This window comes from Vigna umbellata, chromosome 2 (assembly GCF_029865625.1).
Source record: "Vigna umbellata cultivar VRB3 chromosome 2, Vumbellata_1.0, whole genome shotgun sequence".
NCBI lineage: Eukaryota > Viridiplantae > Streptophyta > Magnoliopsida > Fabales > Fabaceae > Vigna > Vigna umbellata.
In genome coordinates, this window is record NC_142166.1 from 4,327,581 (window position 1) to 4,342,469 (window position 14,889).

A 14,889-nucleotide genomic window follows, 5' to 3' on the forward strand; every position below is an offset into this window, starting at 1 on the left:
TGTTTTCTTCCATTGCAACCGAATAGTCTACTTTGCTTACCACAGAATTAATCAATCACAGTAAAAAATCATGAAAAGTTGATGGAAGTTATGACAATAAAATCCATTCGGCGGCAAGATGGCCAAATATTCTACCTAATATTATTATTCGAGACATAAAAATATTAGGTTTTCCTAGTAAAAATTAACGAACATTTCACCATTTCTATCTAATAATTACATATAAGCTTCCGCTGAACAATCATTTAACCAAAAACTGTAGGATTACTTGTTCCTATATTATTTATACGTAGGTCACAAAATTACAGCTCTTGGAGGAGAAATATCCATGGGATTCATCAGAAATTTTCAAGTTATAATTTACAAGAATTCAACCTGGTGGCCAATTCATCTGTCTCCCACCTAATACATGCAAGTGCAGATGATACACTGATTGACCTAACAAAATAAAAGAGTATGAGAAGATAAAGTTAGTAGGTTGCTGCACTACTATAAGCAAGTAAAAAAAATCCAGCAAATTGTTGACCAGAAACAAGCTTACAGGCACTCGGACCATTGTTGATGACAACACGAAATCCATCAACGATACCTTCTTTCTCAGCTACTATTTTTGCAGCATACAGAAGTTGACCCAATATTTCCCCATGTCTACTATCAGCCTGCAAAAGAAGATTTTTATATCACGTAAAAAGAGCTCATCTTTTCCTTGCTGCAAACAGAGAGATCGGAAAATATCCTACAGTGATGGAGTGGCCTTAAAGAAATATGTGCTCCTCTTTTGGCATATAAACACTAGAGGTTCTTTAAAATTGTCAAATCAGATCATAAAACAAAACAGTGTAATGTTGCTATCTAACGAGACATCCAAATAACTCAATGATTAAAATTAACAAAAAATCCGAGAACCAGCTATAAAGCAATATTAATTAAAGATTGAAGATAAGAAAATTATAATCAAAATGTAACTTTTTGGGGCTCTATAATGTCAAAATATATTCAAAATTAGACTACCATGAGACGAAAACGAAAATAATGTACTCTGGTTATTATGGATAAGATACTTCACAAATTCAAAACCAACATATTCAGAGTACCTGAAATCGGTATTTTTGTTCTGTTTAAATTCATATTGATCTTCCTCTTAGAAAAGCATGTAAAATTACTGAATTTCTATTCATCAAGACTTGTTTCCTTAGGGACCTCACTGACAAGTTATATATTCTGCTATTTTCAATGATCCTTCGTATCTTCCACTCGCGGGGCTCCACAAAAACATCTTAATAGGCATAACAATTTCAGTTAACAAACCTTCATGAGAAATTAGACTTTTTCCAAAAAGCTATTCACCTAAATATTATACAGGAAGTTATATACATAATAAATCGTTGTATTTTTTCTTGATGTTAGTATCTAGAATAGGGGTAAAAGCGAAAGAATCACTAAAAAGAAGAATCATGTACAACTTGTTGTCAGTGTACACGTATAAAAAGGGCGATTATTGACCTTTCCGAGTTGTGTTAATCCATCTCTAAATTTTGGAATGACTAGAACATGAACTGGAGCCTGCGGATTAATATCTCGAAATGCTAGAACCTTTTCATCCTCGTATACAATACTTGAAGGTATTTCCTTATTTATGATCTTATCGAATCTGGAAAGGAAATGGAGATCACAATATTAACAAGGACAAAAAACACAACAAAAAGATTAAGGAATTATAAGTTTGCATGCATCTGTGCATGTGTGTGCCGGTGAATCCATAAATATCAAGAAATACAGATCTTGCATATAGTATGAAGTCCAAAAGGGTTCCAGCCATACTACACGGATTATATTTACCAGTCCCAAATATTCATATTGACTATCACAGTTATCATTTGCAAGGGAAACCTGTAGAGACTTAAAATCTTTACATCTCAGTGAACTCCTTCAATGTAAAACCAATGTCATCTTTAACATCATTCTTAGAGTGAGACAAAAGGATAAAATTCAATATTGGTGGAATCTTTTTGGAAAATTGATATCATGCAGTGAAATTTGCATTCCGATGTATTTTAGTTTAATCAATAATCATGACAATATAACTAGACATCCATGAATTAGAAGAAAACGATAATAAAAAATAAATAAATAAAATCATGCTACAGGTGAAAAGGCTGTTACATTGTAGGAGCTTCACTGTCAAAATTAACAGCAGCTGCTTTTGCTGCGGCCTCTTCATTGTTCGTGGCATGAGTACTAAAGCCCAACCTGTAACAACTAAGCAAGATGTCAAAAAACATCTATAGATCACAGAGCAAGTCCATAGCTAGGGTACAGTCTCTACTTACTCCAAATAAGGGTAAATCAAAATTTCGAATAAGATGAAAATCAAACATGTATATTTCAAATCAACAGAAACACTAGATTTTAACTATGACTAATAGCAGATGAATCCCAAACATTTGTAACAATGCCAATCATAACATATATAAATCCTTTAAAACAACTGTCAAGACTTAGGTACAAGAGCAGAGTCCAACACAAATAACTAATCCAAAAGGTGGGAGAGTCTCAGCCCGTAAGTATCACATCAAATATTTTATCCCACCCCACATATTTTATCTTCATTGCGAAACTCATCTCTATGTCTTGATTCTCCTTTTGTGCATCTCGCTATGCTATATCATATCTAAGATCTCCAAGCAATTCTTATTCCACCGCAAAGTTTTGTAAGACCCACACTTTTAATAAATTTTTATTCAGTTATTAGCAGAAATAAATGTTTTCAAGACAAAAGAATATCTCTTTTATTCTGTGACTCAGGATTTTATTACTTAGGGTATTCAACTTTATGTCATGTAAATATTCTTCCATGGGAAGAATTTATAAGACATCGGTATCAAACTTATGGCCCTCGGTACGAACTCTACAAAAGAGATCCGTAAGAGGCTAGTCAATTTATAACAACAATTGGGTCCGGAGGCCTTCTTCTAATGGTTCAGTTTGACAAAAAAAAAATTAAAATTCTAATTCCTATTTTCATAAATGAGTAATGCAGTCACACTCTCTCTAACACGCATTCTCTAATAACAGTTGAAAAAAATTGCAAACTATAATTTGCGATGGGTAAATGAGAAGTAGATAATTACAAAAATTGAAAGTTCAATCAGCGCTAAACTTTTGCTCAGTTCCAGAAATTAAGACAAAAAGTGGTTAAACGATCAGAAAAGCGAGGAGAGAAACAGAAACCTGCGTGGTTGAAGAGGGAGAAGAAGATTAAAGTTGGAGCCTCTGCGAGCGAAAGGTGTTGCCAGTTTCAATGGCGAGCAGTTCCTGCAACGAATTCGAAGAGAAACCAAAGAAATTAGACGGAAGTGAGAGAAGATGAAAACGAAAGAGAAAGCGTACCTCAGCAGAGAGAAAGGAATTGTCGCTGCCATTGCTTCACTGAGTGACCGGGACACTCTCTTCGCAGTTCATCTACACTCATTTTTAAAATATTAAATTTAATTTTATTATCATTATTTTGATATGTATATTTCAAAGATAGTATTCATAATTTTTAAAATAGTTAAACAAAAAAATAGTCAAACAATTTGTAATGGCACTAGTTCACTACTATCTAAACCTCAAAAGGAAAAGGACTTTAGACAACTGATATAAATAAATAATTTTCTTTCCTATTTGTGGAGGTAGTATATTAAAAAAAGATGAAAAAATATATATTAAAAATATTTAATTGAGCAAGTCGAAAGAGTAATCTACGTATGTTGGATGTTATTAAGATTTGTTTGGAATTACAATACTTTTAGAATATCTAAATAATCAAAATAATTCCAATTTTGACGCGATGGATTGAGATTTTAATATCAGACTAAATTAAATTTAAAATTAAGGATCACAATAATAATAATAATAATAATAATAATAAAATTAAATGTTAATTATCACAAAACAAAACATCTAACTTATTTGAGTGAAAATAACTCTTCAAAACATTTTCAAACAATAGTATAGTTTCTAAAACTATACTGATAAAGATTTATATTTATAAGGGTTAAATATGTTTTTAGTCCCTAAACTATTGACCGTTTCTGATGATTTTCGTCCCTCTTCCAAACTAAGGTACGATTTGGTCCTCAATCTTTAAAAAACGTTCGTTTTAGTCGAAAAAACGAACGTTTTGAGGACTAAAACGAACGTTTTTCTAAAGAATGAAGACCAAATCGTACCTTACTTTAGAAGAGGGACGAAAATCAGAAACGGCCAATAGTTTAGGGACTAAAAACATATTTAACCCTATTTATAAACAAACAAAAACTGGTCTAATAGCAACCAACGAACCAACCAACCATAACCATTGGTTTCTGGCAGCAAATCTATACATAGATTTGTGGTCAAAAGTGCACCATTATCTTACAGCACACAATCGCAACCAGTGTCTGTCTTATATCACAGATTCTACCATATATAGTAAAGGGCTGATTTCATGGCTCAATAATGAGACTAATTTGAGCACTTAGTTTCCATTTCAACTAGAATTAATGATGCAAGTCTCTTCAATCTGTTTAGCAGCTAAGGTTCCCGTTCGCGTGAAGTCACTGCAAACAAACCCAGCAACCATAAACGACCCTACTTCCATAGCTGCTCCTAAGTGGTCTCAAAAGACAATAACATTGCCTCCCCTTAAACGTGGGTGTCATCTAGTAACTTCTAAGGTGAGTCAATTCTTGAACTTGTTTGTACATCCCTTCTTTGTAGATCCCATGTATATGTTTTTGTTTCAGCAAAAAACCTTAGTATCATGTCAAGTTTTCAAGTTAGAGCATCAGGGGGAGTTCTTTGGTCTAAGGATCAAAGGTTTATCTTATCTTATAAGCTTCCTTCTTAACTCTTTAAATGATTAATATTCTTTATTTTTTAAATATTAAGTTAATATATCTTTGGTTTAAACTCATATATTTCAAGTGGACAATCTTTTATTAGTGTCATAAATCTTGGTTGTTTTGGGTTAATATTATATAGTCCTTTTAACTTAGTTTTTTAGTAAAGTTAAAAGCCAAGTCCTTAACAAGTTGGTCATCTGGCAGTTACAGTTTTTGAAAACTATTTCTCATGTTATGTGCTGGGTCATGTAACATGTTATTTTTCAATCTATCATGATTTTTAATATTCTAGAGAGGTGATTTCAATTCTTTTAATGGAACATGCAATTAATGTCCTAAAGTTTTGCAATTCTTTTTATTTTACTGATAGACTAATCTACAATTTTAATCTCTCTTTTTTTCTCATACAAACTTAAATTATTATTCAAGTCTTTTCATACACAATTTTTTGTTTGTTTTACTCTTACTAAATTGAACCATACACCTCATATACCCACTTAAAATTTCATAAAAATTAATTTAAAAGTTCATAGAGCTTGAATAAAATGAATTTTCTAAAATTAATAGACTAATAGTGAAAAAAATTAAAATCATTTAAAAGGAAGATATTACAATTTTTCCTTTTAATTCTAATTTATTGCGTGAATATAGTCTGTTGTTTATTACATATAATTGCTTTCAAATAGTTGATTTTATTAAACCAAGAATAGCCATCGGCTCAGATTTTGAAAGAAGTTGGGCTAGAATTGTCTGGATTCAAGTGTGGCCTAGCCCATCTCTTCTGTAAGTAAATTCATTTATTGGTCCTTTTATATTCCGTTATTTCGTTTTGCACCCCTATAATTTCGTTTTGCACCTCTATAATTTCGTTTTGCACCCCAATGGTACTGACACTCCTTGTCGTCGTAGCCCTCTTGCCGTCTTCTCACCCTTATCTATGTGTTGTATAAAAATATATTTTTTAAGAAAAAAAGTAAGGAATTTCATATTTATGAGGGTGCAAATGGAGAAATATGGGTGCAAAAACAAATATCCTTTGAATTGTTATGATGTTGAATCCAATTTGGGCTTGATAGAATGAACTCCTAACTACACATATAGTGCATCACACTAGTGCTTCTCTCACCATCAATGAAAATTATGACTATGATGTTCGAGATGACACAGAAACATTCCTCAATCAGATAGTTCCAGAGGTTCGTTTTCTGCTTAGTTCTTATATTAATATTTATATAAATTTATTTTAATCTAAAAAGGGCCTTGAATTGAATTTTCAAATGTATATATACTTTGCAGGGCCCATCTGCGCCATGGAAGCACACTTTAGAGGGTTAGTTTTTTTTTTTTTCACTACTGTACTAAGGGATAATATAACTCTATGATAATTGTTAGGATGCCCTTAGTAAGAATAAAAAATATCTTAAAACCTGAAAGATTTATAAAAAATTTAATTAATGTATTCAAATATAAATTAATATCGTGTTTTTATAATGTCTAATAGTTTCGTCTTACTTATGTTTCGAAACATAAATAGTTTAAATATTTCTTTTTCATTTTTAAAAATAAAGCTTCGACTTCTAATAAATATGAAATTATTGAACATGATATTAATATAATTTAAAGTAAGATGATAATATTTGATTGTTGACGGACTAACTGAAGTATGGAATGTTAAACAAGTGTTAACTTCAACAGTTTGCACATACATATTTTGCAGGACCAGATGACATGCCGGCACACATAAAATCATCGATGTTTGGTTGTGCACTCACGTAAGATATATTTTATATATATTCTTTGAATTGATTCATTATGCTACAAAAATATATCAGCAGTTGCATTTCAATGATATATAATGTGGTTTCAGGATACCAATTACAAATGGAAAGCTTAATATGGGGACCTGGCAGGTAAAAAAATTAGCTATATCCTGCTCAATACTATAGTACTAAACTGGTTCTCATGTTTTTTCTTCCCACTTTCTTCTAATCTGACCAAATATTTCATCAATTAATGTGTTTTATGTTATTAATAAAACATAATTTATTTTTCTTTATGCTTAAGGGTATATGGCTTTGTGAACATCGAGATTATCCTACACCGCGTACGGTTGTGGTCACTCTTAATGGAATATGAGCTGCTCAAGTATATTTGCTCCACTTCATCTTCGTAAGTTTTATTTAAGAAGTTTATCAGAAGAAGACCTTAGTTATTTCATGAAATGATCTTGTAACTAGCTGATCATTGAGTGGGTGTTTTCATATGAAAGACTTAGGTTTTAAGAGTAGTTCAATATTCATGCTGAGATAGCAACTACCAACTACCAATCTTTAACTGGGTGGTTGCTGTTCTTTGGTAGCTCTTGTATATATTTCTTGAAAATATTAAAAACTAGTACAAAGTGTATGATGTGTGGAATTCATGGAAGACGTTGTTCGTGTTTTACAGAGCTAATTAAGGAACTCTTATTAGTTGGCTTGAAAGTGACTTTGTTTCCCAATTTCCAAGACTTTATGGTCTAATATGTCTCACGGGTGGCCATACACGCCATAAAAGGTCTTGCTGTATTTAAAAAACTAATATTGTGTTTCAGCTCGTGACTACACATTGAATTGATAATTTGATATGCAAATCACTTTCTATAATTTGATTTCAAATGTTTTATTCTATTAGTTACTATGTCTATCAAACTCCAAAATGGAAAATGAAACTATGAGAATAACCTTCTGAGAAATGGTGACAAAAAGGATAAGCGACTATTATAGACAAAAAGGAAATAAATGAGGATTAAAATAATGTGTGAAATTTGTACGAAGAACAACAATGAAGAAAAAAAGTATTGAAATAAAGATAAACTACAATATAATAGCAGCAAAAGGCCTGGACATGTTTAAAAGGATATTTTTTCTTTGGCAATTAGTAGTAAAATTCAATTGTTGAAGTAGATAATGATAAAGATAACTTGTTTGCTTTTTGAAAGACAACTCAAGAATATAAGATTGTATGCTATTTGGACAACAATCATATAGAGATAGTGAAGTCTATGTATGTATAATTTTTTCATTAGGTAATAGAGAGTATATTAATTGAAGTAGAAGACAAAGACAACATTGGATTTACAACAAGATAAGGAGGTAAGGTGAGTCATGATACTTTTTGTGTTAAAATTAGATGAAAAGTTGTTGAGCATTGGACACAATTTTAGAGCATGTGATTATTCTCTTTAATTTGAGAATCAAGAGTACACAATATTTTATTCAGAAGGAAGAAGAAATTTTGTTGTGATGATAATGATAAATAAGTTAAACTTTATCTTACTAAATTACAATCAACATTACTATGCATAATTTGTATAATTCTTTTCACTCTTCTCTTATGTTCATATAGATGTTGAATTCATTTAACTTCATTCCATATATACCGAAAAATCAATACAAAATGTAATCAATTAAAATTTTATGAACATGTGAAATGTTTATTCAAATGTGCATATATCAATGTACTATTGAGTAATGAAAAATCATTAATCCTTTTAAATTATCTAAATAAACAATTTAACTCAACGATTTAGAATACTACCTCCTCTTATTTGCAAAGGTACAATTTCGATTAAAGGTAATACATAATCTTTATATGGAGTATCAAATAAGAAACTAAATTTCTTAATGTAATATAACACATAAAAATCTACTAAAATATAGACTTTACAAAATTTAAACAATATGATTTTTTTAAAATACATGTATCAATAAGTTATTAAAAACTACTAATTTTTTCAAACTATCCAACTAAAAATAACTTAAAATTCAATACAATATTTACCAGTGCTCTCTCATTTGTTCTCATATAAAAATAAATTATAAATACATTTCAAATTAGAGATAACATAGATCTTTTGTATTGAGTATGAAATAAGAAAGGAAGTTCACTCAAGTCAATATATATATATATATATATATATATATATATATATATATATATATATATATATATATATATATATATATATATCATCTATGTTAAAATAAAAATATTAATAATTCTAAGAAGAGCATCATAAAAAATAAATAAAAAACAATAATTTTATATTAATTAGTGAATGTATTAATAACATCAAATTAAAAAAAAAAAAACTCAAAACTTCAATAATAGTAATACTGTATAACAATAGTAATAATAATAATTTAGATATATGAAAAAAAAGTAATACACCAAATTAGAAATAACTGGCTTGTTGCCCTAAAATTAGAAAATAGAGAGACGAGGCTATGATTAAGCAAGTGAATGATTTACTCCAAAGGTTCTAAGACATGGGAGTTTAACTAATGTATTATTAAGATTAATGATGTTAGAACTTTTAACCTTTGAGCATGTTCATGCCTTTTGGTGTCTCCACGTGTCTCTATATGCCATTCTTATAACTGCATTCAGACAAGAGATTTTGGTTTCGTACTTTTATAAGAAACATTATCTACAAAACATGTGTATACAAAATACACTACTGTTTACCAGAACCACCAAATATCATTCATTATTCCTACCTCTATTATACATAATTAAAGAAATTTATCTGTGAGAAGTTCAAAGTTCCAACCATTAATTAATTCTAGTTTTATAATTATTGAACAATAATAAATCATATTAATACAAGTTAAATATAGAGATCATATAGATGAGGTAAACTATTTTGTTTGCTATCACAAGACTTTTCGTAGTGCCAATGATAAACTATGATCACACCTTTCTATGTGCATGCTTGCAATGAATAAATTATATATAGATCATTGACACTACAAATATTAATTAATATCATATACTTCTCTTTTACAAACTCATATAAATAGATAATAGTCAAGAAAACAAAAACAAAATTTTTAATACAAGTAATACGTGTCATTTTTAAAGATATAAATAAATGCATTGACTTTTTTTAATTATAAATATTACAATGGCTTTTTTTCGAAAGTTTACAAGTGTAGAATAATTTGGGTTTTCTGTAGATTCAGCATGAAACTGTTCCATGTGCTTCAGTCCAGATTCAGTTGAAACTTTAAGCACATATGACAAAACCTAACCAAATAATTCTCAATGAAAGCGACCTATTTATTGTGGAGAAAACAAACTACTTTATCTTCATCAAGAAGAACATTAAAAATAAGAAAACAATAAAATTAATTTAAATTCTGATTTTAAACTAAATTTTTTAAAAATATTTGAGAAAGCTTTAACAAATTAATTTATGCATTTTCTTTCTCTTTTATATCTACTTCTTACATTTTTTTTTATGAAAAATTTGTGAAATATATCTTAATTAAAAGAAAAATCTACTGAAAAAGAAACGTGAAATAGTACATCTAGAAGAAAATAATTGATTGTCTCTTTGAATGTTGGATGAACTATAAGACCTAACCATTCATAAAAGAAAGTACTTAAATAAAACACATTGCCTTCACTGTTTTATAAAAATTGAAGTTAATTTCATGATAAGAATATATGTAATTGTAGACGTCTGTATAAAAAAAATTATCAATGCTTACATCTTCTTTTGAATTAAAATTTTAAGTTCTCATTGACATACTTAAAGTTACCATTTTAAAGATCGAGTAAAAGAATTTCACTTACACATTAATTTTGATACATAATAAAGTTTCCCTCCAAATTATAGTTCCATTTTCATTCCAAAAACCCATGAATATGAATTCACATTTTGAAATTTGAAGTTAATACGCAAAAAAAAAAAGAGAGAAAAAGAAAAAGAAAAAGCAAATAAACTTGGTATTAAAGGTGAACAAATTACGTCACTAATTGATGAACTAATTAATGGAATAAGAATCTCTCACTTTTTAGTGGGGACTGATCAGATTAGCATACAGATCACAACTTTGTTACTATATTTGTCGCAACATGGTTCTACAATCAGAAATTTTACCTAATTCAAATAGTCTTAAGTTGGAGAAATTTATTTATATTCTTAAATAATCATGCTTAGCCATATATAAGTGCGTAATCATAAATTAGAAAACAACAATTTGAGTTCTCAATGTCAGATTAACTTTTAATAATTAAGCAATAAATGAAACTTTCTCCTTAAATAGAAGCAAACCTGAAAGTAGGCTCATCATTATTCCCTAATGGAATCTTATAAGAATGAAAAAAGGGCCATGATCCAGTTAAACGGATATAACATGAATATTTTGTTTAGAAATATCCAAAATTTTAACACGGCTAGGTTACATGAAAATATGTTTTTGTTATAATAAAGCTAATTAACATGATAGGTATTTCATATAGTAAAAAGTAAGATATTTAAAACTTTATGCTTAAATAAATAATGAGTTATAAATGTTTTTTTTAATATTACTTTTGGGTATTTTTATTTAATAAATAATCAGATAGAAATTTCATAACACAATTTTAAGATCTCAAAATCAAATTTATTGATACGATTAAATAGGAATCTTGACAAAGATTGTCTAAAATATTAAAATAAGAACATATTTTTATGATTTTTGTTTTTTTTAAAGAATACTTAGCAGCAGTTGCTTTTTGTTGGGTGTAGCAACATTTTTTGTCATGTTCTAACGTGTCAGATCTGTTGGCTTCTGTTGCTGTATACGTCATGAAAAAGAAAAAGGAGGCTCTATCATTCCCTGTTTATACGAGACAGCGCATTTAGTAGTAGCTAACGAACTCCAAAATACACATGCACTGCACTTATTCTCTCTTCCAAGCCCTTTTTCATTCATTCTCTCTTCACTCTCACGAAACTGCGTTGTTCTCTTTCATTCACGTCACAAGAACAACAACTTGTGTTCTCTGTTTCTGCTCTGCGTGAAAAACAGAGTCCCCTGTTTGGTGCCTATCGCAATGAAGTATATACGGAGCAACAGCTTGAAGAGGCTTTTCTCGTTTGGAAAACGCGGGTTTGGGGAAGAAAACAATGTTGGGTTGGTGGCTCCTTCATGTGAAGAGCACCCTCTAAGACCCTCTTGGAAATGCTTCTCCTTTGAAGAGTTGTTCGATGCCACCAATGGTTTTAGCTCAGGTACTTTGAAAGGTTTCAACTTGCAGTTGCAGTTAAGCTACGGTTACATTTTCATCACTGATATCATGCAGGAAACTTCGAAAGCCTTGATGTCGGGCACAGTTAGTCCTTGGTTATGGCCTTGCGATATTGTGAGGACTATGTTCATTGTAAGAAAAATAATATGAAAAAAGTAGACATGTTGCAATCTTAGAAACTCTAAAAGCCTTGAAGTTGGCTCAAATGAAGACCTTTGTTCAAAGCCATGATATCAGTCTACCTTTTGTGCTTGATATACTAAGCTTCTTTGTTTTGACTTTTTTTTTTCTCTTGTTTTGCAGGGAATTTGGTTGGGAGAGGAGGGTATGCAGAGGTTTATAAGGGAACGTTGCGTGGTGGTGAGGAAGTTGCGGTGAAGAGGCTCACCAGAACTTCAACTGATGAGAGAAAGGAGAAGGAGTTTCTGATAGAGATTGGCACAATTGGTCACGCGCGCCATGCCAACGTGTTGCCTCTTCTGGGGTGTTGCATTGACAATGGACTTTACCTCGTTTTTGAGCTATCCACCGTCGGTTCTGTTGCTTCTGTTATTCATGGTACATTAATAAAATCCAACAAAAACGAAAGAAACAGAAAATGAAAAAAGCATTTTTTTTTTCTGTATCTGTTTTGGGCTGCAAAATTCGTCATATGATGCTGTTTTGCAGAAAAGAAAAAAGAAAAGATGTTAATAATTAGTGTGTGGATGTTCCATGTAGATGAGAACTTGCCTCCTTTAGATTGGAGGACAAGGTACAAGATAGCTCTTGGGACCGCACGTGGTCTTCACTACTTGCACAAAGGCTGCAAGAGGAGGATAATTCATAGGGACATCAAGGCCTCAAACGTTTTGTTAACAGCAGATTTTGAACCAAAGGTTCTTCAATTTGTACTCTACTTCTGTTCATCAGTTCAATCTGTGTCTCAACAACAGATAATTTGGTAGCTTTACTCTCTTTTTTTTTTTAATTGAATTGTGGCAGATATCTGATTTTGGACTAGCAAGGTGGCTTCCATCTCAGTGGACTCACCACTCAATAGCCCCAATAGAAGGGACATTTGGGTACCCTTTGTTTTCTACTTCCTTAAATGATTGCCAATTTTCCATCATATAAATGTAGTATTATATCGATGTAAATGGGAATTTGTTACTATATTTTGTAGGCATTTGGCACCAGAGTACTACATGCATGGAGTTGTGGATGAGAAGACAGATGTATTTGCCTTTGGTGTGTTCTTGCTTGAAATCCTCTCTGGAAGGAAACCAGTGGATGGATCTCACCAAAGCGTGCACAGCTGGGTATTATCCCTATTGATCTCTGACGTTGAAACTCTTGTTATTTAAGCACTTAATTCTAATTGTCGTGTTTCATGCAAAACCCCACATTTGGTTTGGTTGGTCTAGATTTAGGCTAGACTAATGGTGAGCATGTTTAGTGTTACATTACATTGTTTAAACATTTTTGCTACTTTGACTTGATACGTAGGCTAAACCAATACTAAACAAAGGGGAGATAGAAAAAGTGGTAGATCCAAGGCTTGGAGGGGCTTATGATGTGACACAGTTTAATAGAGTAGCCTTTGCTGCCTCCCTGTGCATTCGGGCATCTGCAACTTGCAGACCTACCATGAGTGAGGTACCTCAAACACATTTGTTGCTCAACTTTCCTATCAGCATTCAGGTTTTACAACTTTCTATAAAGTTCAATGTAACTAGAAAAAAATACTGGAGGATTGAAGTTGAATGCTGGTTTCAACTAAAAAATAAACACATTATTTCCATTATCAGTCTTGATTTATAAATGCTACATGAAAAAGAGACTAAAACTGAATATTGTCTTATTTATAAAAGACTAGAAACATATTTAATTAGTTTTTAAGAATAAAATAATCTCATTTACAATATCGGTGTGTTCTTTTTAAACTTTTTTATTTATTTGGTTAGAGTTGGATTACCTTTGTCCTTTTGGCTCAGAGTGTTCAAGTCAAAGGAAAGATTTAGCCCTGATTCTCAAATTCAACATTACTAATGTGACAATTACTGGTGCCTGTGGCTGATAACATTTTAATATTGATTTCTTTCATTAGTCACTCTTATTTTGTTGTCTAACAGGTAATCACCATTATTTTTATTTTCTCTGTTGAAACTAATTAATAACTTGTTTTGTTCATCAGACTAGGATAATAACTGCCACTGGTGTAACCACCACAGCATTGTATACACTATTTAATATTTATAAATAAACTATATAACTATTATGTGTTATGTAATGCTTTATAGGTAGAACAGTCTGTGTCTGTGACTGGTCCCCCCCCCCCCCTGCCTTTCTTTAATCAGTACAACGAAATTTATCCAAGTCTCATGCTGCAATTAAAACTTTGAATAAATAACTCCTATACAGAAGCTTATTCTTGGATTAATTTTCAGAAAATAATCTTGTAGTAAGATACATTAGAAGAGAGAATTTTAAGTCATAATTCAACCTTATAAAATTATATCTTATTATTTGTGGATATGGGATTAATATTTCTTCTTTAGGGAAAAGCATTTTGAGTATCTCTTCATCAATGAGATTTGAGTCCAATTAAATAAGAGATTAACACTATTATTCTTTATCCAAAAAGATTAAAACCATTATTCTTTATCCAAAATCTTAAGACAATGGATCAATAATCATCAATTTTATATAATACTCTACTTTCTTATTTTTATTCAATGTGAGAATTAGAGTCGTGAATTCTAACTAAATAATCTCCTTCTACAATTCCTCTGCAAAGGTCAAACTCAGATACATATATCAGTATTTATCCTAAAAGATAGAGTGATCGATTTCATCATGAGTCCAGTCTTTCAAGTGTGTTGTGATGATTGATCTTAAATTATGACAGTATGGTAAAAAGTGCATGTCTATTAAAAATCATTCATAATTTTTAGTTAAGAATTACATGTTTACTAAG

General features: G+C 30.7%; 3 protein-coding genes across 6 annotated transcripts; 2 read left to right on the forward strand and 1 right to left on the reverse strand.

Moving 5' to 3' along the window:
* Positions 1 to 119: 119 nt before the first annotated feature.
* Positions 120 to 3,534, reverse strand: LOC148203236 (14 kDa zinc-binding protein-like). Of its 2 annotated transcripts, none has more exons than XM_088105802.1 (6): positions 3,391 to 3,534; positions 3,232 to 3,315; positions 2,164 to 2,259; positions 1,504 to 1,651; positions 542 to 659; positions 120 to 438 (listed from the first exon to the last, which is right to left on the reverse strand). In XM_088105802.1, the coding sequence occupies exons 1-6, from the start codon at positions 3,420 to 3,422 to the stop codon at positions 371 to 373; spliced, it is 546 nt and encodes a 181-aa protein (XP_087961928.1). In that variant the 5' UTR covers positions 3,423 to 3,534; the 3' UTR covers positions 120 to 370. The 2 variants fall into 2 exon arrangements, with proteins under 2 accessions (XP_087961928.1, XP_087961929.1); XM_088105803.1 differs by having other exon boundaries at positions 2,164 to 2,250; positions 3,391 to 3,533.
* Positions 3,535 to 4,431: 897 nt separating this feature from the next.
* Positions 4,432 to 7,351, forward strand: LOC148203237 (UPF0047 protein C4A8.02c-like). 3 transcript variants are annotated; one of them, XM_088105804.1, is made up of 7 exons: positions 4,432 to 4,700; positions 5,579 to 5,651; positions 5,970 to 6,064; positions 6,165 to 6,198; positions 6,586 to 6,640; positions 6,736 to 6,778; positions 6,933 to 7,351. In XM_088105804.1, exons 1-7 carry the CDS (start codon positions 4,527 to 4,529, stop codon positions 7,002 to 7,004), a joined length of 546 nt encoding a protein of 181 aa, XP_087961930.1. In that variant the 5' UTR covers positions 4,432 to 4,526; the 3' UTR covers positions 7,005 to 7,351. The 3 variants fall into 3 exon arrangements, with proteins under 3 accessions (XP_087961930.1, XP_087961933.1, XP_087961932.1); XM_088105806.1 differs by having other exon boundaries at positions 4,436 to 4,700; positions 5,591 to 5,651; XM_088105807.1 differs by lacking the exon at positions 5,579 to 5,651 and having other exon boundaries at positions 5,945 to 6,064.
* Positions 7,352 to 11,735: 4,384 nt separating this feature from the next.
* Positions 11,736 to 13,933, forward strand: LOC124847552 (putative receptor-like serine/threonine-protein kinase At5g57670). The gene is made up of 7 exons (XM_088107258.1): positions 11,736 to 11,913; positions 12,234 to 12,488; positions 12,651 to 12,808; positions 12,915 to 12,994; positions 13,096 to 13,231; positions 13,419 to 13,568; positions 13,877 to 13,933. Exons 1-7 carry the CDS (start codon positions 11,736 to 11,738, stop codon positions 13,931 to 13,933), a joined length of 1,014 nt encoding a protein of 337 aa, XP_087963384.1.
* The last annotated feature ends 956 nt before the right edge of the window (positions 13,934 to 14,889 follow it).

Excerpts from the sequence above, each read along its gene's own strand:
- LOC148203236 (XM_088105802.1), bottom strand. The coding sequence starts at position 3,422 with ATGGCAGCGACAATTCCTTTCTCTCTGCTGAG. Across the intron at positions 2,260-3,231 it reads CTCCCTCTTCAACCACGCAG|TTGTTACAGGTTGGGCTTTA; the intron begins GTTTCTGTTTCT and ends CATCTTGCTTAG. Across the intron at positions 1,652-2,163 it reads GACAGTGAAGCTCCTACAAT|ATTCGATAAGATCATAAATA; the intron begins GTAACAGCCTTT and ends TTTCCTTTCCAG.
- LOC124847552 (XM_088107258.1), top strand. The coding sequence starts at position 11,736 with ATGAAGTATATACGGAGCAACAGCTTGAAGAGGCTTTTCTCGTTTGGA. Across the intron at positions 12,489-12,650 it reads TGTTGCTTCTGTTATTCATG|ATGAGAACTTGCCTCCTTTA; the intron begins GTACATTAATAA and ends TGTTCCATGTAG. Across the intron at positions 12,809-12,914 it reads CAGCAGATTTTGAACCAAAG|ATATCTGATTTTGGACTAGC; the intron begins GTTCTTCAATTT and ends GAATTGTGGCAG.
- LOC148203237 (XM_088105804.1), top strand. The coding sequence starts at position 4,527 with ATGATGCAAGTCTCTTCAATCTGTTTAGCAGCTAAGGTTCCCGTTCGC. Across the intron at positions 4,701-5,578 it reads GTCATCTAGTAACTTCTAAG|CCATCGGCTCAGATTTTGAA; the intron begins GTGAGTCAATTC and ends AACCAAGAATAG. Across the intron at positions 6,199-6,585 it reads ATGGAAGCACACTTTAGAGG|GACCAGATGACATGCCGGCA; the intron begins GTTAGTTTTTTT and ends CATATTTTGCAG.